Here is a 20,100-nt window from a genome sequence, read left to right on the forward strand (position 1 = left end):
CCCCTCGCGCTGTGCTCCCTCCCTGGCATCCCAGAGCCGGCCCGGAGCAGCCGCAGGGATGCCGGGGCCCGGAAGCAGGAAAAGCTGCTTTCATGTCCTTAATGAGCCCCTAATGAGGATTTGGTGCTCAAAGCTCCCCACATGGCCGCTGCCCCCTCCCGCCGCCGCCTAATCCCAGCTCGCTGCTTGTGTCCCGGCCCCTTCGTTCCTGTTCCTCTCCTCTCCAGGAAGGGCTGGTTTTAATTTCCCCCTTCCTGGTGGGTGGACGGGCCCATGACGGACGTGTGGGCACGGCTGAGGAATGGCAGGAATCCCCCAGCATAGCCCAGATGCTCCGGCCTCGCGCCGAGCCACCCTTGTGCCTCTCCAAACTGCCTCCTCATCCCGTCCGCCGCCGCTTGCTTTTGCACCTCGCACTCCCCAGCTCTGTTAGTCCCTTTTATCCTTGCCCAGCACCAGGCATAGATCCTGTCCGCTTCCTTTTGCTTTCATTATCCAAGCCGTTATCCTTAGGGAAGAACGCATGCGTATACCAGCCTGGTCCAGCTCATGACGCTGCCAACAAGAGTGTTTGAGACACTGGAAACAGGGAGAAATAAAGGTTTTACCCTTATTTTTAGGGCCACGGAGCTGCTGCGAGGGCTGGAGCAGCTCTGCTCTGGAGCCAGGCTGAGAGAGCTGGGCTGGGGCAGCCTGGAGAAGAGAAGGCTCCTGAAGGGGAGACCTTAGAGCAGCTCCAGTGCCTAAAGGGGCTCCAGGAAACCTGGAGAGGGGCTTTGGACAAGGGCCTGTAGGGACAGGACAAGGGGAATGGCTTTAACCTGCCAGAGGGGAGATTGAGATGAGCTCTGAGGCAGCAGCTCTTCCCTGTGAGGGTGCTGAGGCGCTGGCACAGGGTGCCCAGAGAAGCTGTGGCTGCCCCATCCCTGGCAGTGTTCAAGGCCAGGTTGGACACAGGGGCTTGGAGCAATCTGCTCTAGTGGAAGGTGTCCCTGCCCATGGCAGGGGTTGGAGCTGGGGGAGCTTTAGGGTCCCTTCCAACACAAACCATTCCATGACTCCATGATTTTCCCTTGTGCCAAAGCCCTCGCAGCTCTCTTGCGTTGCTGACGCTAAAACTGGGGCTGGAGGCAGCCGCAGGGTGAGCATCAGGGATGGAAAGGAGACAACGGGCTGCTCGGGGACGTTGCCGCAGGCAGGGAGGTGACCGGATGGTCCCAATCCTGGAGCATCCCTGTGCTGAGCCACCCGTGGGGCCTGCAGCAGCCTCCCCGCAGAGGAGTCCTCAGGCAGCAGCCCCAGGCCTGCCCAATGCACGCCCTGGTGGCACTTCCATCGTGGTGGCCGTGTCTCTGCAGCCCCGTGCTTGGGTCACAGGGAGGTGCCGTGGGGATGAGGTGATGTAGAACATGATTTAGAACGCAGAGAATCGGGTGAGTTTTCCAAGGCTGAACTGTCGTCCTGTGGGGAATTCACCGGGACATCCCCTGGCAGCAGGGAGGTTGTGATTTGGATGTTCCTTATCCCCACGTATCTCCCCTCACCTGCTCCTCTTAAGCTGCCTGTGCTGTAATCTCCTTCCCTAAAAAGTGACAGGGAACAACGGCGGCTTATTGTACAAGCTGCTTTCCTGGCGGGGGGGGGGCCCTAATGCCCTGTGCTGCTGCGTTACCTTCCCTCCTCTCTGCTCTTAGCACTGAACCCACCACATCGTCTCGAAGTCAGCTTCAGCTTGCTTTGCTTTGTAGTAAAAAAGAAAGCCTGGACTAACAGAGGGGTGTCCCCAGGATTTTGGGTGGTTCCAGTCTCTCATCCCCTATAAAAGCAGGGGCTGGGGGGAGCATATGGAGGAGGATGGAGCTGGGTTCACCGATAAACACAGGGGGGTTCATCCGGGCTTCTTGGAGTGCTTTGCAGCAGGTAGAATTGTTATCCCTGCTCCCTGTGCAATGGGAATGGGTGGGTGAAATGACCAGGGTTTGCTCGTGAGGCTTCTCCTGGTCCTTCTCCAATGCTAAAGCCTGGGTTTAGCTGCTCGGACATCGTTTCCAGAGGGGCTGATGCTCTTTGAGCATTGCTCATGGCACAAAGTCCTTGTCCCTTCCCTGCTGGCACCAGGGCTTCCAGGAGGGTTTGCCATGCTTAGCCAAGGGCTTTGGAAAAGCTCTGGGATCTTCCCAAGGTTGTTCTAGCAGGGCTTGGGGGGCGAGGGATGTGTCTGGATGCAGCAGCTCCTGGAGGCTCTGTAGAGCCTTTCTGCCAGGCTTTGCACGAGGAGCATTTGTAAATAACATGCATGAGATATTTGTGAAGACACTGGGGATGACATGCGAAATGCAGCTATTTATTAAGTCATCAGAATAACTTGGAAGCGGCAGGAGCCAGGATCTCGCTGTCACCCTCCACGCGTGTTTGCCACCCCTGGCATTGCCTCCAGATCCTATTTCTGTACGCACAGGGCGAAAAACAAGGGCAGGACTTCAGCAGGGGCCAGGAACCTGCTACTCCCTGAGCTCCAGGGCAGTTTCAGAGCTGCTGGGTCACTGGAATTCTTAGGGAGTGATTCCTGCAGGAGCCGGAGGCAGCTTCGCCTCGATCCCGGTCAGTGCAGGAGGGAGCATCCTTCCCTGCATGAGCTGAGCTAATCCGGTGTGAAAATCAAACCAGGTGACTCATGGGAGAGCTCGGTCACCGCTGGTGGTGCCTGAGGAGCCGTGGCCGGGCTGGTCCTTCCTGCTGGTGAAGGACCCACACACCGAGACACCCTCAGCTGCCGTGTGGGGTTTTAATAGAGTCACGGAATGGTTTGTGTTGGAAGGGACCTTAAAGCTCCTCCAGCTCCAACCCCCTGCCACGGGCAGGGACACCTTCCACTAGAGCAGGTTGCTCCAAGCCCCTGTGTCCAACCTGGCCTTGAACACTGCCAGGGATGGGGCAGCCACAGCTCCTCTGGGCACCCTGTGCCAGCGCCTCAGCACCCTCACAGGGAAGAGCTTCTGCCTCAGAGCTCATCTCAATCTCCCCTCTGGCAGGTTAAAGCCATTCCCCTTGTCCTGTCCCTACATCCCTTGTCCAAAGCCCCTCTCCAGGTTTCCTGGAGCCCCTTTAGGCACTGGAAGGCTGCTCCTTCCTTTCCATTGCCAACCCATTAATAGTTGTGAGAGATTTCTGGTGAAGACCATCTGTGCTTTTATACTGAGGAGACCTCCCAACCTGGACACCCCTTCCCTTCCCCACACAGTCCTCACTGCCCATCCCAGTGTCCCTAAGCCATCTCACGGCGTATTTTTGGCCCTTACATAGAGGGAGGAGGTATTTGAGCAGCAGCCCATAGCCCAGGAGCTGGTGAGTCCATGCTGGGAGCCCAGGACGTGCATTGGAATATAATGGGAGCTGTGTGTGTGGATACCATAAAAAGCAATGTCAGGGCAGCAGCATCTGCTCCGCGGGCAGCTGGGCGCGGGGTGACGCTGGGCCAGCACCCTGATGACTTTTCCAGGTTGTTCCTCATGCAACAGCCTCTTGTTCAGAGGGGGAATAGCATCAGGCGAGCACATGGGAGCTTTGCTCGGCTGGGTATGGAGCAGCCCTGGGTGTCTTTGAGCAGCAGGATTGCAGGGACACATCCCTGCTTCTCTCTCTCGGGGAGGGATGCTTGGATACCAGTGCTTGCGCTTGGACACGAATGCTTGGACACAAATATTTCCCCTTCTCCTTCACTTCTGCCATTTGCCTTTCGCATTCTTCACAGCCACTTCCTGGCCTTGACCCCCCCAAATGACCCTATAATGAGTGGGGGTTAAATGACTACATCCAGAGGTTGTGTGACCCATTCATCCGAACCCACAGCCCAGCACCAGCGCATTCCCCTCCACTAGAATCTTATTTACTGGGATTTGGGAGTGGGGAACAATGCTCCAGGTTGTGGCTTTCCCTCTTGTGTCACATTCAGAAATACCCTCTCCCATCTCCCCTGTCAGATGTTCGTGTTTCCTCCATTTGGAACACATTTTAATAACACAGATCTTCCCAGAGCTAACTGTAGGCTGCTGTTAACCCTTCTGGGGGGGCACAGAGCTCCTCCTGGGCTGGGCAAGCCTCGCTGCAGGGCAGGCTGGGCTTTGCCACCCCAAAATCATCCCCAAAACCAAGTTACTCTTTATTTTGCACTTCATATTGACTTCTCCTGCAGTTTGGATTCAACTCCTCTGCCTCTTTATTCCTTTTCTGGACACGGTATTGGGGAAATACCTCATTAGCTCAGTCTCTGTGGAGGAAGAGGTGTTTATTTTCTCTCTTTGCTTTGCTCGGTGGAGTTAACTTGGTTACCCCCTCCCGGCTAAGGCAGCTCCCCGTGTTCTTCAATACAGGAGCTGCAGGAGAGGGGGGAAAAACTGTGGAAAAGAAGGAATTAATGGTAAAAGCATAAGGCACAAGGAGTCAGCACCAGGTTGGGACCTTCAAAGTACTTTTGTCAGGCTTTGCAAACTTGGCTTGATTATTACTACTACTACATTATTAGTATTAGTATTAGTATTAGTATTAGTATTAGTATTAGTATTAGTATTAGTATTAGTATTAGTGTTAGTATTATTAAACACACCCTTTGACAGGAATTGCCCTTTGGAAAAAAAATCCCAAGCTCTCCTCTCAGCCCCTGTCCCCTGGCAAGGCTTCATAGCTAAGTTATCCTTTCTTCCAGCCTCTTGGAAGAGCGCAGTGAAAGCTTTTGTGTTTGGCACATGCTTTGTTTAAACCTGTTGGTATTTTCAGTCTGAATCCTGCATTATTTGGGGCTCATCACCCGGGATATTGCTGCATCCAACCAGGATATCCCACCGCATAGCCCTTCCCATCCTGTGCCCAGGTTCAGCAGCGTGTTCCCCAGCCTGAACATGGCCGTGAAGCGCCGGGAGCAGACGCTGCAGGACTACAAGCGCCTCCAGTCCAAGGTGGAGAAGTACGAGGAGAAAGAGAGGACCGGCCCTGTCCTTGCCAAGCTGCACCAGGTACCAGGATGCTCCCGGAGCCGGAACACAGGCAGGGACACCGGGAAAGCTGGGGAAGAGCTTTTGGTGCTTGACATCCATGCCATGCCCGCAGGAAGCAAAACGGTTTGGAAGGATGTCTTTTATTGAGGCAAAAATCCCTCTCATAGGGTGCTTGATGAGAGAAATGTGGATTCAAGCACTTAAGGGAAGGAAAGAGCCAGTTTTCCAACCTAAAATGGGATAAGAGCCATGGGAGGTGGGATGCTTGAAGGAGGTCAGTGCACGGGGGGGTTCCCCTGACCTCCACATCTGAGCAAGCAGCTGGCTGGGAAAAGGGGGAAGATCAGAGAGTTTCCAGCTTTCTGCTTGCCACCTGCTCCAGGGAATTCGCCTTGGAAAATCGCAGGGATTGGTTAAGGGGAAGCTCGGGCACATTCTTTTCTCTCTCCCAGATTTTAGTGAAATCGTGGTTTATTTTTCCTTTTCATTAAAGCTTCACCCCGTTAAATCTTTCTCCCCAAATCTGTCGCTCCCGCAGAGCGTTCCCTGAGCCTCGGAGGAGCACTTGACTCCTCGGCAGCAAAGAACGGGTCTTTAATGATGAATTTCCCCACAAGAATGGAGTTTTGTGTTAAAGAATAGCCCTTAACAAAAGAAACCTCCGATTTCACAGTAAGCAGCTTACTCCCCTTAGCCTGGCTGCCTAAAGCTGGGGCTGCAAAACTGGGGATGCTTTTGTCCTGCTGATTAAGCAGCTTTAAGTTATTCCATTTAGTTTTTCCCTTAATGAACTTCTGGGAGATTTAATTCCCCCCCCCCCCTAAAAAAAAAGATCTTGACTAACCACTGCGTCAGCTTAAATGCCTGCAGGAGCCTTAAGCAATCCTGACCCTGGGGGTATCCGAGTGGTCCACAGATTGGATGGGACATGGCACCATCTCATCCAGGTATTTCTATGGAGCTGCAAATGTGCATCTTCCCTTCGCTCCACCCCAGGAGTTCAAACGGGCCTCGTTTCATGGCAGATGATGCATTTCCCTCAGACCTGCTCCCGCCTGATGTGGTTGAAGGTTTTGCCAAGCCTGGGGCTCTGTCCCTGCCACCTCCATCGGGCAGTGCCATGGGGCAGCCCGGCGCCGCGGCTGCGCTCGGCTCCAGGGCTGTCTCCCGCGTCCCCCTCCCGTTGGAATGGTGCTGGGATTAAGTGGCAGACTTGAAACTGGTCTAATATTTCACAGCCCACCCCCTCCTGCCCTTTTCCACACCAGCTCACAGACATTTCCCTTTCTCCCCACGCTTCTGTTTAAAGAAGCCAGTTGGACGCGCTGAGCTGAAGGTCACGGGCAGGCAAAATGACGGAGGGGGCAGGATCCTCTGGTGATGCTCTTGGGAATCGAGGGTGAGGGGACACGGATGTGGCTGGAGATGTTCTGCCCCTGACGGAGATTTGGGGCTGGGTTTTGTCCATGTTCTGAAGCAGAGAAGACCGGCTGGCTCCTGATCTCTGCAGCAGCCTCTTTAGGTGTCCTGTGGCTTTCCAGACCTAGAGCTTGGTCCCACCAGGCTCCATAAGCTGGCCATTTGGGTCCCATGAGTCTCTGTTGCTGGTCGTTAAGCCCCACCAGTATCTGTTAGCTGGTCATTTGGTCCCACCAAGCTCTGTTGGATGGTTGCATGGATCCCACCAGTCTCTGTTAGCTGGTTGCTGGTTGTCCTCGGGTCAGAGCAGAGCAGTGTGCTGACGTGGGGCCGCCTCTCTGCAGGTCTTCCCAAAGGAAAGCCGTTTTCCCAGAGGCCTCACTCCCCATCCCCTCTCCTTTCCCAGGCCCGTGAGGAGCTGAGGCCGGTGAAGGAGGACTTTGAAGCCAAGAACAAGCAGCTCCTGGAGGAAATGCCCAAGTTCTACAGCAGCCGCATCGACTACTTCAAACCCAGCTTCGAGTCGCTGGTCCGGGCTCAGGTGAGACACTGTCCCTGCGCTGGGTGTCCCTTTGGTGGCATCCATCCTCCCTGTGGTACCCGCAGTGCTGGCTGCCATTGCAACAGCTGGAGGTGAGTTTGGGCTGGTTTATATGGACCTGCCTCTTACCAGGGACACTCCTGTTACATATATGATATCCTGTCCCATGGGATTGCGTTCCTAAAGCAGTTCAAGCCCTCGTTGTACGTTATCTCCTGGCATTTGATGGCTTTATTCATCTGGGTATGTTGTCTCTTTGAAGTCCTGAGCTCAGGGTTGGAACTTGTTTGAGATTTTGAGATGCTGAGAGCTCATCTTCGAGGATCTCTTTTGTCCCTGCCCATGAGTTGGAAGTGGATGATCTTAAGGTCCTTTCCAACCCAAACCATTCTGTGATTCTTAGTAACCAGAACTGGTGTGTGCTGGCAGAGAGGAGGCTGCTGAGTAAGCTCCATGCCATGGCTTTGCAGGGGGTGGCCTCAATAAACCCCAGCTGGCTTTAATTTCCACCCTCCACCTTCTTCTGTGGCTTGTTGCTGCTCCTCCATCTTCCTTCTCCTCTCACCCTTTTCCTTAGGCTGGAGAAGAACATGGTTGGGATTTAAGCTAGCTTTGAACTTCTGGCATCATGGAATCATACTTATCCTGGGATGGTTTATGTTGGAAGGGAGCTTAAAGCTCACCCAGTTCCAACCAGAGACACCTTCCACTAGAGCAGGTTGCTCCAAGCCCCTGTGTCCAACCTGGCCTTGAACACTGCCAAGGATGGGGCAGCCACAGCTTCTCTGGGCACCCTGTGCCAGCGCCTCAGCACCCTGCACGCAGGACACGGGGGGTCTCCCAGAGCAGGGGGGTGCATCCTGCCCTGGCCAGGGGTGTTCAGCTCCGGGAGGTGGGTGACAGCACACGCTGCTCCTCGCGCCCGCTCTCCCTGCGGTGCTTTGGGGAGGGAGCTGCTGCAGAGCCCCGGGGGGCTGCGGGGAGGTGCAGGGAGCACGTGTCCCACCTCACCTCGCACTCGGGGCTGGGGGGGCCTCTCTGCAGCGCCCCGTCTGCGGCTGATCCACCTCCCAGCTGGTGCCGGCGCGCCCCGGGTGGGTGCTGGGGCCACTGCTCCTGCTGTTCCCGCAGCACCGGGGCTCCCTGCTGCAGCACCCCGAGGAACCAGACTCCCTGGAGCCACCGCAAAGTCCCGCTGGCTCTTGCCCCCAGCCCTGCAAACCCTCTCGGCCGCGTGCTGTGGGTGGGTTGTTTGGACGAGCCCTTGAAACCCGAATGCCGCCCGCCCCGTCTGGGCGTGCGATCCGCTGGCAGCTCCCTTTGCCCCGCTGTCCTTGGCCAGGATGTCCCTTGTGCTCCGCTTGTGCTGGCTCCTCGGGGGGCTCAGGGAGCTGTTCTGGGGCTGTTGGAAACGCTCCCTGTTCGCACTCTCTTCTTGGGAATCCTCTGGTGTTCCTCTTCTCTTCAGGTGAGGATTTTTGTCAGGGAATCTCATTTTTAATACCCATCAGGCAGCGCTGTGGCAAAGCTGGTGCATCTCCTGTAGGCTGGACTAAAGCTGGTCCCAGATGGATGCTAAAGCATGTCACATCCCGCCAACCCCGATAGGAGCCTCATCCCTCTTCCCCAGCACTGGCTGCATGCTTCCACCCCCGGGCAGGGATGCACCAGCACAGCAGCATTCCCAGTGCCAGGAGGAGAGCTCAGCACTTCCCTAAGGAGTCCTTTGTGCCCAGGCTGGGCTCTGGCCATGTCCCCCTCCAGTTGAGGAGGTACTGCCCAGGGGCTGCACGGTGTTTCCCTATTGCAGGTGGCTGAAATAAATAGGAAAATGGAAGTGACTTGCCCAAGGTACCTTATTGAGTCAGGAATAACACCCAGGAGCATCCCCATCCAACCATGCCGGGGTGAGGAGGTGATGGGAGGCATGTGGACTGTGCCACCAGCCCCATTCGGCCTGCCACTGCTTCTCTGTGCCTCATTGAGCTTATGGACCATCTCAGGGGGTTCCTGTTACTCGATGGAATTTCTATTCTCAGCCTCTTCTGGGGGTACCTCGAGCAGGGATTGGTGATGGGGCTCCAGTGTGCATCCCGCAGGGAAAAGGGACGGTGAGGACTGCGGAAACCTGGAGAGGGGCTTTGGACAAGGGCCTGTAGGGACAGGACAAGGGGAACGGCTTTAACCTGCCAGAGGGGAGATTGAGATGAGCTCTGAGGCAGAAGCTCTTCCCTGTGAGGGTGCTGAGGCGCTGGCACAGGGTGCCCAGAGAAGCTGTGGCTGCCCCATCCCTGGCAGTGTTCAAGGCCAGGTTGGACACAGGGGCTTGGAGCAACCTGCTCTAGTGGAAGGTGTCCCTGCCCGGGGCAGGGGTTGGAGCTGGAGGAGCTTTAAGCTCCCTTCAACCCAAACCATTCCATGAGCCTGCAGTAAGTGTGAAGGGGCACCAGGCAGATCGAGGCTGAGCTGTGACCAAGCGGCTGCCTCTGCAGATCAAGCCGTGCCACGGCGGAGGGGAGGCCACCACCTCCCACCGCCTCCCGAGCAGCAGCTTTATGGCTGTGACCCAGGGAGCCCGTCCGGGCCCTGCTCCCCGGGCGGCCGGGTTCCCATGGCACAGCTTGGCCGCGGGCCCCGGTGCCGGGTGTCTCCTGGCATGCCCCGAGCTCGCAGGGGCTGTAACATTCAACACCAAATACTTGTGTCCACCCACATGCCCGCGCCGAGCCAACGGAGGCAAATAGTTCCCTGGCTGAGGACTTTGAAGTGGCCACATAAAGATGAAAGGGGGAGATTTGGAGCTTGGTCACTGGTGTGAGTGCTGGAACGACGCTTCCTCCCGCCTTGCGCTTTGTTTTCCAGCTGGAAAACATGATACCCCTCTGGATGGTAATGAAATGGGGACAGAAGATGGGGTTTGAGGCTGGGCTGTGGGCTGGGCTGAGCCTCAGCAGGTCCTGGCAGCAGCCCCGGGCTTTTGTTTTGTGTAGGGCTGCTATAAACACCAAGCGCTGCCCGGCTGCGGCGCTGTGACCGCGGGCTCTAGAAAATCAGGAGAACACCGTGTCCCGAACCAGGATTAGTTCAGGACAGGTGGATCGGGGCCGCTGGCTCGGGCTCAAAGGCGAGTTGGAGATGGGATTTGATGGGATGGGGACGGAGCATATGGTATCCATAGCTGGAAAAGTACTGAGCTGCAGGCAGCAGGTCCCCCGCTGCTGCAGCTCCAGCGCCCATCAGTGTGGGGTGCATGCCCCAGCCATAGAGGCAGTGATGGGAGAAAGCCCCAGGGGATCCATGCCTGTGGAATTGCATTGGAAAAGCACAGGAGACTTGAGGCAATGCACCATGAGTGCTGCTGTTGGGTACTGGGGTCTGCTGGGGGACAAGAGCATCCCCAAGGACACCTGCAGCGCTCTGGGGACGCTGTGTCTCCTATAGGAAGGGCTCAATAGCTGCGGCATATGGATGGTGGGGGGGGACAGCACCCAAAATGTGTGCTCTGCTTTGGATACGGAGCGGGCTCCGGAGCAATCCTGGGAAAGGGGCTCCCGCTGCTGCCCCTTGGAGCTTCATCTCAGTGCACCTGGAATTCTGTGCTGGAATTGGCAGCACCGTGTGGCCATATGTGACTGAACAGAGCCCAGCTGATGCCAGGATGGGGCTGAGGACACGGAGGGCTGCTCCGGAGCTCCGGCACCCAGCTCTGCAGCCAGGATCCGTGCCCCCCGTGGCATTGCAAGGGGATTACGGTGGTGGCGGGGGTTGTCGGCACACTCAGCACCTCCTGCTTGCGTGGGGCTGAGGATGCTTTGGGGTGACCTGGCTGCAGGGGGGTGGCTGCAGAGGGGCGGGGGGGGCTCCTTCCCACGCCTGCCTGCTCGGGGTTCGTTAGTCACTGTGTAAATGAGCACTGCTGCTGAATCACCCAGCACCCACGGCGTGGGGAGACCCGGCCCCGCAGCAGCCCCCGCTGCGCTCCAGCGTGGATGGACCTAGGGGAAAGGGGGGGGGGGATGCAAAAACATGTGGGTCCCCAGCCTCGCCCCTCAGCCCTACCCAAAATAAGCATCGTTTTGAACAAGATGAGGGGAGCTGGTCTCCATGGAGACTGTGTCTCCAAACTGGGGATGCTGGGGCTGATCCTGGGTGCCCACCGAGCCTTGCTTGTGAAGTGGGGGCCACACGGGCACCATCCAGCCCGCTGGGAAGCACTTCCCCGCCTCTCCCTGCCACTGTTAGGCCAGGCATCCCCATCACCCTCCTCCTGCGGGGCACAGCACCGCACCACGGCTCTGCGTTGGCACCCGACAGGCAGCCCGGTGCCATCTGCCTGCGCTGACCCTCTGGCTCCCGCTCCAGCGAGCTCCAGCGTTAATTGGTGCTGTTAATTAGCACATGATTAAACCGCCCTCCCCCTGCCGCATGCAGGGGATGGTGCTGCCGGGCCGGGTGCTCCCTGCGCCCCTGTGCCGGGAGCAGGGACCTGTTGCGGAGCTGGGCGGGCGGCCGGGCCCATCCCCGTGCACGGGCGATGGAGAAGCGGCTTTGGCGGGGGGCTGGCAGCTGCCCGCAGGGGCTGGGGGCTGGCGGCAGCCCCCTGCACGCAGCTCCCCAGATGGGAAGCGGGCAGAGAAGGGCAGCGTGTTATTAAAATGTGTTGAGTTGTAATAATGGAAGGGGGAGGTTTAACACATGGGAGGAAGCTATTTTAGCAACAGAAACGCTCGAGCAAGGGGCTGGCTCCAGCACCACTGCACCTCTTGGCTCCCATAGCGGGTAAGGAGGAGCACCCCGGCCCCTGCCCTGCTCCCCCCACATCTCTCTCCCTCCTTCTCGCCCAGGTTGTCTATTACACGGAGATGCACAAGATCTTTGGGGACCTGACGGCGCAGATCGACCGGCCCGGGCTGAGCGACGAGCAGCGGGAGCGGGAGAACGACGCCAAGCTCAGCGAGCTCAGGGCTCTCTCCATCGTGGCCGATGACTGAGCAGGGGCTGGGGCCTCCCCCCAGCTCCCCACCTCCTCCCGCCCAGGGATGGACTCGGGGGGTTTAAACCCTTTGCCCCCATGGCTCTGCCAGCACCAGGTATTGCCTGGGGATGGGGTGGGGGGCACAGCGGGGCTGCCCCTGCCCCGTTTCCAAAGGCAGCATCTGGACTATGGGTGCTGTAAGGATTTGCCTCATAAAGGGGAGGTGGAAGTGGGGAGCAGGCTGGGTGCTGCCGGCCTTGCCCAGGCACCCACTTGCTGCTGCACCCGCACAGAGCACTGGGTGCCTGGGCCAGAGCCAGCCCCGCTCCTTCCCTGTGAGGCAAGAGGATGGGGGCATCCTGCACCCTGCGCTTTGTGCCTTAGGGGAGAGGAAAAGCATTTTAATCCCGTGCTTCAAGGCATGGGGAGAGGGTGATGAAAGCTCCGCGCTTCCCATGCCCAGCACCAAGCGATGCTGCACTCCCGCGTTGCTGTTTTAAGCAGGAATGGTGCAAAGTGCCTCTGCCCCATAGCTATGGGGTGCAGGGGGTGCACATCAGCACAGCCATGGGTGCCCACTGAGGGGTACGGAGGACCCCAGGAAACAGGGATGCAAAAGGGAAATGCAGCCCAGGCAGGGGCAGACCCAGGGAGGGGCATGCAGAGGGGTGTGATGGGGTCCCAGAGTCACCCCTTGGTGCTGGGGGGGGACAGGGGTGTCTCCAATAAAGTTCTTGGCAGCACAGCAGAGTCTGGTTGGGAGCCGGAGCCAGCGCCGCGCTGCTGCTGCCCTCTGCAGCCCCCCAACAGCCACTGCCGGGGGGGGACCCATGCAGGGCCGGACCCCCATGGGCCGCACAGCCCCTGGCTCCAGCACAGTGAAGAGGAAAGAGGGGTTGAACAGACGCAGAAAGGGAACAGCAAAGCAAACCACAAGGAATACAGTTTTACAGTCAAATACAGGGGATTGGAGGGCAGGCCGGCGCCTTGCGGCACAGGGAGATGGTGCAGGAGCCCTCCCATCCTGGGATGAGCTGCTGCTGCATGGCACAAGGGGCTGGGAAGCAGGCATGGAGATGATAAGTGCAGAGAAGCAGCACGCTATGGGCACAGCAGCATCCAGAGCCTCCCAGTGAGCACCAGCCCCCTGCTTGGGTCCCTCCATCCCAAACCAGCCAGTCTGTCCCCAAACTGAGCTTCCCACTGGGAGGACTGGGTGGCCTGTGCCCTGTCTCCACCACACACAAGATTCCCTACTTCAGAGGTTCTATTCAATGCAAACCAGTCAGAGGAAACCCTGCACATCCCTATGGATGCCCAGCGTGGGATCCAGCTCTCCAGGAAGGTTGGGACAAAACAGGCTTGTGGGGATCGTGCTGCCATCCACATCCCTGCTGTGACATCCAGACCTTGCTGTCTCCTGTGGAGACCTGGTGGGTGCTGGTTCATGGGTCTGGAAGGGAGGAGAGGGGGTGACGGCAGCTCGTGGTGCCCCGTGTCCCAGCACATCTCATCCCGCCTTACCCCGTGCGTTTGGTCTCCATGGGAAGAGGTGGCTGCTCCCCAGTGGCTTGCCCAGGCTGAGCCCCACGATGCTGCGGGAGATGTGGAGCAGGGCAGGGGGCAGCAGCTTCCCTGGAACAAGAGCTCCTCACCCGCTGCACCAGCTGACAGCAGGGGCTGCGCCGTGCCCCTGTCATCCTGCACCTACCCAAGAGCTCCCCGTCCTTCGGTGCCCAGGGACACAGGGCTTGGAGAGCATCCAGAGCATCACAGCGCTCAGGTCCAGAGCCTCGGGCTGCGGAAACAGAGACGTGAATGAGGGATGGAGGAGGCCAAGTGCCCCGAAACACCAGCACTGTGTTCCCAGCACAAGTGTGATTGCACCAGGGACACCGGGCCCCCCCTTGGCTCTGTCCCTATGTCTGTCCATCACCACTGGTACCTGAATTTGGCAAAGCAGACCCTGTGGCACGGCAGGAACAGTGGTCAGGGTGCCCCACCTGACCGGCAGGAAGCAGGGAGCTGGACCCCCATAAAGCCTCCCCGCTACCAGGATGGGATAGGATGGGACCAGAGCCCTGACAGGGCATGGGAGGGCTGGTGAGTGTCCCAGGCCATTTGCAGGGGCACAGGGAGAGCATCCCGGGGCCGCATTCCACATCCCATGCAGTCGCTGCTGGGATGGAGCCAAGAGCTTCCCCCTTCCCTCGGCTGTTCCTTCCCAACCGCATCACATGCCAGGCCAGGTCTAAGCCAAATAAACCCCGTTGCCACGGTTACCCAGAGCAGGGATGCTATATTTAACTGCCACGCAGGAGCCCAGCCCATGCGAGGACCACGCTGTGCCATGGGGGATGCTCGGGGGGCTCCGCAGACCCTGCCCCAGCTCCTCAGGAGCAAAGGTCCGTGGCAGGGGAGGTGCAGAACTCCTCTGCATCTGCAGCTGGGTTAAACCCCATCTGAGCTCTGACACCCACCCTGCAGCCCTCCGCATCCCCAGCAGCGCTCCCCTGCCACCTCATCCCCAGCACCCTGCCTCCTCCATCGCCTGCAGCCACCCGTCTGGCCCGCCGCAGCCCCAGAGCTGCTCAGCAAAGCCCGGCTCCAGTGTGCCGTCAGCTCCTCGCTGTGCCGTCAGCTCCTCCTGCTGTCCTTCCAGCTCCGGAGAGGGACTGCGCTGATGGCAGCTCAACCCCAGCGGTGCAAACTCTGCTCCCATCTGGATACCGTGGGAATGGCCACTATGCCAGGGCCAGGTGAGCATCAGGATGAGGCCATCCCGTGATGGGAACAGGTACTGATAAGTGCAGCATCCTCTTTCCTCCCCAGCAGGGACTGCGCAGACAGGCAGTGAACTGTCACATGGCAGCATCCTGACCATCCCCTTGCTTCCCAAAGCCCACATTCCCTTTGGGAACAAGGTCCCCAGCCAGGTTTTGCAGATGCCATCCCTCAGCCAGCCCAGCACTAAATACACCTGACAGCTTACACCAAAACCTACACTCTTACCCCAAAACTGGCTGCATGAACCCTTGCCAGGAGCAGCACACACCTGGATCCACGCCTCAGTTGTCTTTGTTGGGTGGTTGGGAGCCTTCCCCTTCTCCAGGTGATTCAGGGACAGCGAGGCCATTGCAAGGGAATGGAGCCACAGGCCCCCGTGCCAAGACCCCCATCATCATCCTCCTCCTCACCTTGATCCCAAAAGCAGAATCAGCATCATCCAGACCACCCTCCTGTGGGGTCAGGCACCAGGATGCAGCTGGGGTAGCACCGGCTGGGGGGAAGGCATCCACCCAGCCTGGGCCGCATCCCGTGGGGCAGCCGGATGCTGCTGGAGCATCTCCCTGGCATTGCAGAGGGGGCTGAAGGCAGAGAACAACGCTGAGGGCATCTGAGCCTGTCCTGAGCCACTCACCCCAAAGCAGTCCCCATGCCCATGGTGTGGGGTCCTCCCTGACCACCAATACCCACCCCATGGCCAGAGCACTGCTGGGAAAGGGCCCAGTGTCCTGAGGTCTGGCCCAGGTGAGTTTCAGTGCTCCTAAAGCACAGGGGAGGGGGACACCCATCCCTGTCCTTACCTCCTGCCGTTTGCTCCTCACCACGGGCACCTCCCCAGGGGAGGGTAAAGGAAGAGGTTCATAGAATCGTCATGGGATGGTTTGGGATGAAGGGACCTCAAAGCTCCTCCAGCTCCAACCCCCTGCCCTGGGCAGGGACACCTTCCACTGGAGCAGGTTGCTCCAAGCCCCTGTGTCCAACCTGCCCTTGAACACTGCCAGGGATGGGGCAGCCACAGCTTCTCTGGGCACCCTGTGCCAGCGCCTCAGCACCCTCACAGGGAAGAGCTTCTGCCTCAGAGCTCATCTCAGTCTCCCCTCTGGCAGTTTAAATATTCACCCTCTTTTCACTGCTGGGGAGGGGGAAACAGGGCTCCAGAAACCCAAACCCCTCCAGCATCCTGCTCCCAGAGACCCCCTGCCCCGCAGTGCCCGGGGAGGATGAGCACTCACCATTCCCAGGAAGAGCGATGGGATGCAGGATGCTCCGAGGATGCCCCGTTGCTGCCCCGGGATTTGGAGGCTCGGTAGAGGCTCCAGGATGCGCTGCTGGGATGGGAACTACCCAAGTCCCGGTAGGAAATCAGCAGGGAAGAGCGGGGATGGAGGGTATGAGGGGGGTACCTGGCCGGCGCTGAGGGCAGCTTCCAGCGGCATCTTGCGGTACCCGGCCCATCACCACGCAGACCCGACGGCACGAAGAGGGGCTCCATCAGCACCAAGCCACCACCGCGGCGGAGCATCCCGGCAGCGCCCCCCTCACCTCAGCCGGGAGAAACCTCCTCGGCCACCTCCCGAAACGCTGTTGCCGGCCGGTAACAACCCGGAGAAGCCCCGCTCCGGTGGGGACCCCCCGGGACCCCCTTCTCCACGCACCGGCGGCGCTCGGTGAGGAGCGGGGAGGGACAAGCTTTAGCCACCTCCCCTCCCGCCCGCCCAAGGCAGCGGGAGCCCCCCGGAGCCCGTCCTGCCCCACGGGAGCGGGTTGGGACGGGGGGACCCGCGGGGGGGTTCAGAGCAGCCGGAACCGGGAGGACAAAAGGAGCGGAAAAAAGCCGTCGGGAAGTGATGCGGTGGTGACGTGTACTGACGTGACGTCACGCCGGCGTTGGGAGTGACGTCACCTCCCAACAGCACATGACGTCACCTCGCAAAGAGCCGCCTCTTTAGCAGTGAAAAGGTTTTATTTGGGTAAAAGGAGGGGTTTGGGGGGGGCACCGGGCCGGGGACTAGCCCCGGGCGGGAGTGACGTCATGGGGGGGGTGTGACGCAATGGGTGCGGTGCGGGTCCTCCATCCACAGGCAGCAGCAGGACCGGGACCCCCCCCGGACCCGGCCCTACCTGCAGCGGCCCCCTCGCAGCGAGCGGCGGGTCAGGCGGGTGAGCAGCGCCTTCACCCGGCCCCAGTGCGAGCGCCCGTCCTGGGGGGGGGGGACACGGGGGTCAGCGGGGGGGAGCACCCATGGGACCCCCGCCCCGTCACCCCACAGCCTCCCCCCTCCCCAGCCATTACCTTGTCCGGTGCCGGGGCAGCCGCGGTGCTCTCGGCAGGGTCCAGCAGGCTGGGGGAGCTGGCCGAGTACCCCCATGTCCTGCGGCACGGGGCAGCGTCAGGGGCTGCGAGCGGAGCGGGGGATAAAGCTGATTGGGGGGAGGGGGTCCAACAGGGCATGAACCCACCGCCCCTGTGTCCCACCCTGCTCACCTGGAGCCTGGCTGTCCGAGCAGGAGCGCGGCCGGAACCGCTCACCCCTCCACACGGCTGGATCCCGACTGTGCTGCAGGTGAGGATCAGCGTGGAAGTGAGCTGAGATACCCCCGCAAAGCATAGCCCCGGCCCTGCGCGCCGCGCATGCTGCCGGCCCTCACCGTGGCGTCGGGGCGGGCGCGCTGGGTGCCCTCCGCCTGCTGCCGCAGGAGCCGGTTGTCCTGCTGCAGCTTGGCCAAACGCTCCAGCATCTGACAGACGTGCTCCAGGTACCGCAGCCCCTGTCCTGGCTCAGCCCCTCGGGGGCTGCCGGGCTCCTGAGCCCCCCTCGGTGCAGCCGCCGCTTCCGCGGCGGGTTCCTCCGGCTCCCGGGGGGGCTTCGTGGCCCCGCGGTGGCATCGCCCCAGCACCCGCTGCCTCCTGCTGCGCTGCGCCGCCTGCACCAGCTTCCTGTGGGGCAGGCGGGGGGGCTCCGTGCCCGGCTCCTCCCCGGCGGGGCTCCGCTCCGCTGGGAACCCATCGAGGGAGAAGCTGCTCTCGGAGCCCACGGGGGTGGACGGCGAGTGCTCGTTGCCGGCCATTTCCACCCCGGAATCCTCCGACTCGCTCTTGAGGAGCTGCCCGCTGGCCGGAGGGGTGCCGGGGGTCAGGGGATGTGGGGCGGGGGGTCCCCGAGTGCTCATCTCCCCCCGCGGGCTCTCCTGCAGCCGCCGGTACACGCTGGCCGAGGTGTGAACCACGCAGCTCTCTGCCGCCTCCCAGGGACCATCTGTGGGGCGAGGGAACGCTGTGGAATGGGGGATCCCCGGGTACGGCCCCACGACCCCTCACAGCCCCACGGCCTGCCCCACAGCGGCTCCAGCCACGCTCCCCAAGCAAATCACAACCCCCTGCCCATGGACTCCTCTCCAGAGGGTCCCCACAGCCCCTACCCCGGGACAGGGATGCTGATAGGAAGGCAGCATGTTGCTGCTCCCCAAAACACGGCCCCATGCCCGGCCCCCATCTTCTGCCTGGGGAGCACCCATGATCCTCACGCTGATCACCCAAACCCTGCTCAAACTCGGTACCAGGCACAGCAGGGCCATGGGCTCCATCCTTCCCCCACCACAGGACGGCTCCAGGGACCACCAGCTCCTCACGCTTGTCCCCACAGCACGGGGGGCACCAGGGGATGCAGCCCCCAGCACCTTGCAGCACATCAACAGGGATCTCGGCCCTCCTTGCATGGACACTCGCCTCCAACCCGGCCAAACCGCAGCAGAAAGGGCTCATAGAGGTGGGGAGCGAAGCTTTGGCACCTCCAGGGCACCCAAACAGAGGGTGCAGAGCTGTCCCCCCCGGACCCTCCATGCACTCACAGCAGCTGAACCTCCTCTTCCAGATGGTGCGGGAGCCACCCCACATCCCGAGAGCCGGAGCCGAGTGCCAGGCGCGCTTCCCGGCGCTCCCTTTTATAACCACCCCAGCCGGAGACAGGCCCTGGATCCAGAGGCACCTCATTACAGGACTGGTTCCCAACTGGTTCCTTGCAGGCTTTGGGATCGGCGATACTGGCTGAGCCGGTGGTTAAGGGCTCCCTTCCCACCCCACTGGGTTGTTTGGGCACCGGGAAGCAGACACCCGGATGCACCAGGAAACCCTGCTCTGGGCTTGGGGTGCATTTGATCCCAAATTCCTACCAAACCGCTTGACCCAGGGGCTGGAGCCACCCACCGTGCACCCGCCATGGGGACGGAACTGGGATGCTGCGGAGGGACAATCCCAGTGTTGAGTGGCATGAATTCCAGCAATGCCGTGGGCCAGCAGCTCCCACACGCCGAGCTCCCATGGGCTGTGCCGGGTGGCACCACGTGCCATGGGGCTGCTTCCCACCCCAGGCACCCCATCGCCACCGGCAAGGGGCACAGGGGGTTCCCATCACTGTCAGAGCTCAAAGCCACTCTGGGGGTCCCCCCCAAGTCCTCAGACCCCCAGGGTTAGGTGCTGGGGAGGGGGGTGTCTCAGCATGGTGCAAGCTGAGGGCACACAGGGATGTGCCATGGGTTTGTGGGACCCCCGCAGGGACCCCAGTGCAGGCACAGACCCATCAGCCCAAACACTGGAAGGTAAAACCAGGTTTGAATTCCCAGCACCCTGGGCCCTTCCCAGCAAGGGAACAGAAATCAGAGGTCTAGAGACCCCTAAAGACCCCTTTCAGCAGAAACAGCATGAATTGGGGGTGCCACAGGCCCCCTTCAGCACAAACATTATGAACTGGGGGTGCCAGGGGCCCCTTTCAGCACAAACACCATGAACTGGGAGTGCCACGGGCCCCCTTCAGCAGAAACACCATGAATTGAGGGAGCCAGGGACACCCAGGCCCCCCTTCCAACTCAAATACTCCAGACCAGGGACCCCTGAGCATGAGCTTCTCAGGTTGGTGGACCCCCCCATTCCACCGCAGACCCCAGGGACCCCCCCAAGATGCGCGGGGATCCCCAATACCCCGGGGGCCACCGACTCACCACGGAGCGGCTCCACGCTGAAGGCTCCGCGGCGGCGGAGCATCCCGGGGCAGGGGGAGCCGAGAACGGGGCAGGACGCACCGGGAGGACCGGGCAGGGAGGACGGGACGGGACGGCCCCGCTGCTCCTGCGCCGCTTTATGGGGCAGGGCCCTGGGCGGGGCAGGGCGGGGGGGGCCGCCCCCTGCCCGGGCAGCACCTTTGCCCTCGGCCCCATTCCATGGTTCTAAAAGCCACCGCATCCGGATAGCGCTGAGCGCCGCAGGAGCCTGCGCGGGGCCCGGCAGGGGAGGGACCCCCGGCCAGTGCATGGGCAGCCCCCCGGTATCTGCCAGCAAAGGGCTGTGGGCATTCAGTGACCCCACGGTGTGAGCCTGGGGGTACACGAGGGGC

At 60.5% G+C, this 20,100-nt stretch overlaps 3 protein-coding genes across 6 annotated transcripts in view; 1 reads left to right on the forward strand and 2 right to left on the reverse strand.

Moving 5' to 3' along the window:
- BIN3 (bridging integrator 3) overlaps nucleotides 1-12,669 on the forward strand; it is a 37,961-nt gene extending 25,292 nt beyond the window's left edge. For all 3 annotated transcript variants that reach the window (XM_030510229.1, XM_030510228.1, XM_030510227.1), the window contains exons 7-9: nucleotides 4,868-5,009; nucleotides 6,817-6,951; nucleotides 11,796-12,669. In XM_030510229.1, the coding sequence (XP_030366089.1) occupies nucleotides 4,868-5,009; nucleotides 6,817-6,951; nucleotides 11,796-11,942 (424 nt within the window). In that variant the 3' untranslated portion in view covers nucleotides 11,943-12,669. The remainder of the gene's footprint in view (nucleotides 1-4,867; nucleotides 5,010-6,816; nucleotides 6,952-11,795) is intronic.
- A 189-nt stretch (nucleotides 12,670-12,858) lies between these two features.
- On the reverse strand, nucleotides 12,859-16,168 carry LOC115618545. Of its 2 annotated transcripts, none has more exons than XM_030510231.1 (3): nucleotides 16,117-16,168; nucleotides 13,451-13,724; nucleotides 12,859-13,379 (listed from the first exon to the last, which is right to left on the reverse strand). In XM_030510231.1, the coding sequence occupies exons 1-3, from the start codon at nucleotides 16,166-16,168 to the stop codon at nucleotides 13,028-13,030; spliced, it is 678 nt and encodes a 225-aa protein (XP_030366091.1). In that variant the 3' UTR covers nucleotides 12,859-13,027. The 2 variants fall into 2 exon arrangements, with proteins under 2 accessions (XP_030366091.1, XP_030366090.1); XM_030510230.1 differs by lacking the exon at nucleotides 16,117-16,168 and adding an exon at nucleotides 14,939-15,640.
- On the reverse strand, nucleotides 12,859-19,949 carry C21H8orf58 (chromosome 21 C8orf58 homolog). The gene is made up of 7 exons (XM_030510288.1): nucleotides 19,709-19,949; nucleotides 18,884-18,949; nucleotides 17,363-17,970; nucleotides 17,199-17,271; nucleotides 17,007-17,134; nucleotides 15,946-16,914; nucleotides 12,859-15,294 (listed from the first exon to the last, which is right to left on the reverse strand). Exons 1-6 carry the CDS (start codon nucleotides 19,947-19,949, stop codon nucleotides 16,831-16,833), a joined length of 1,200 nt encoding a protein of 399 aa, XP_030366148.1. The 3' UTR covers nucleotides 12,859-15,294; nucleotides 15,946-16,830.
- Nucleotides 19,950-20,100: the final 151 nt, after the last annotated feature.

Source organism: Strigops habroptila, chromosome 21 (assembly GCF_004027225.2).
Source record: "Strigops habroptila isolate Jane chromosome 21, bStrHab1.2.pri, whole genome shotgun sequence".
Classification (NCBI taxonomy): Eukaryota; Metazoa; Chordata; class Aves; order Psittaciformes; family Psittacidae; genus Strigops; species Strigops habroptila.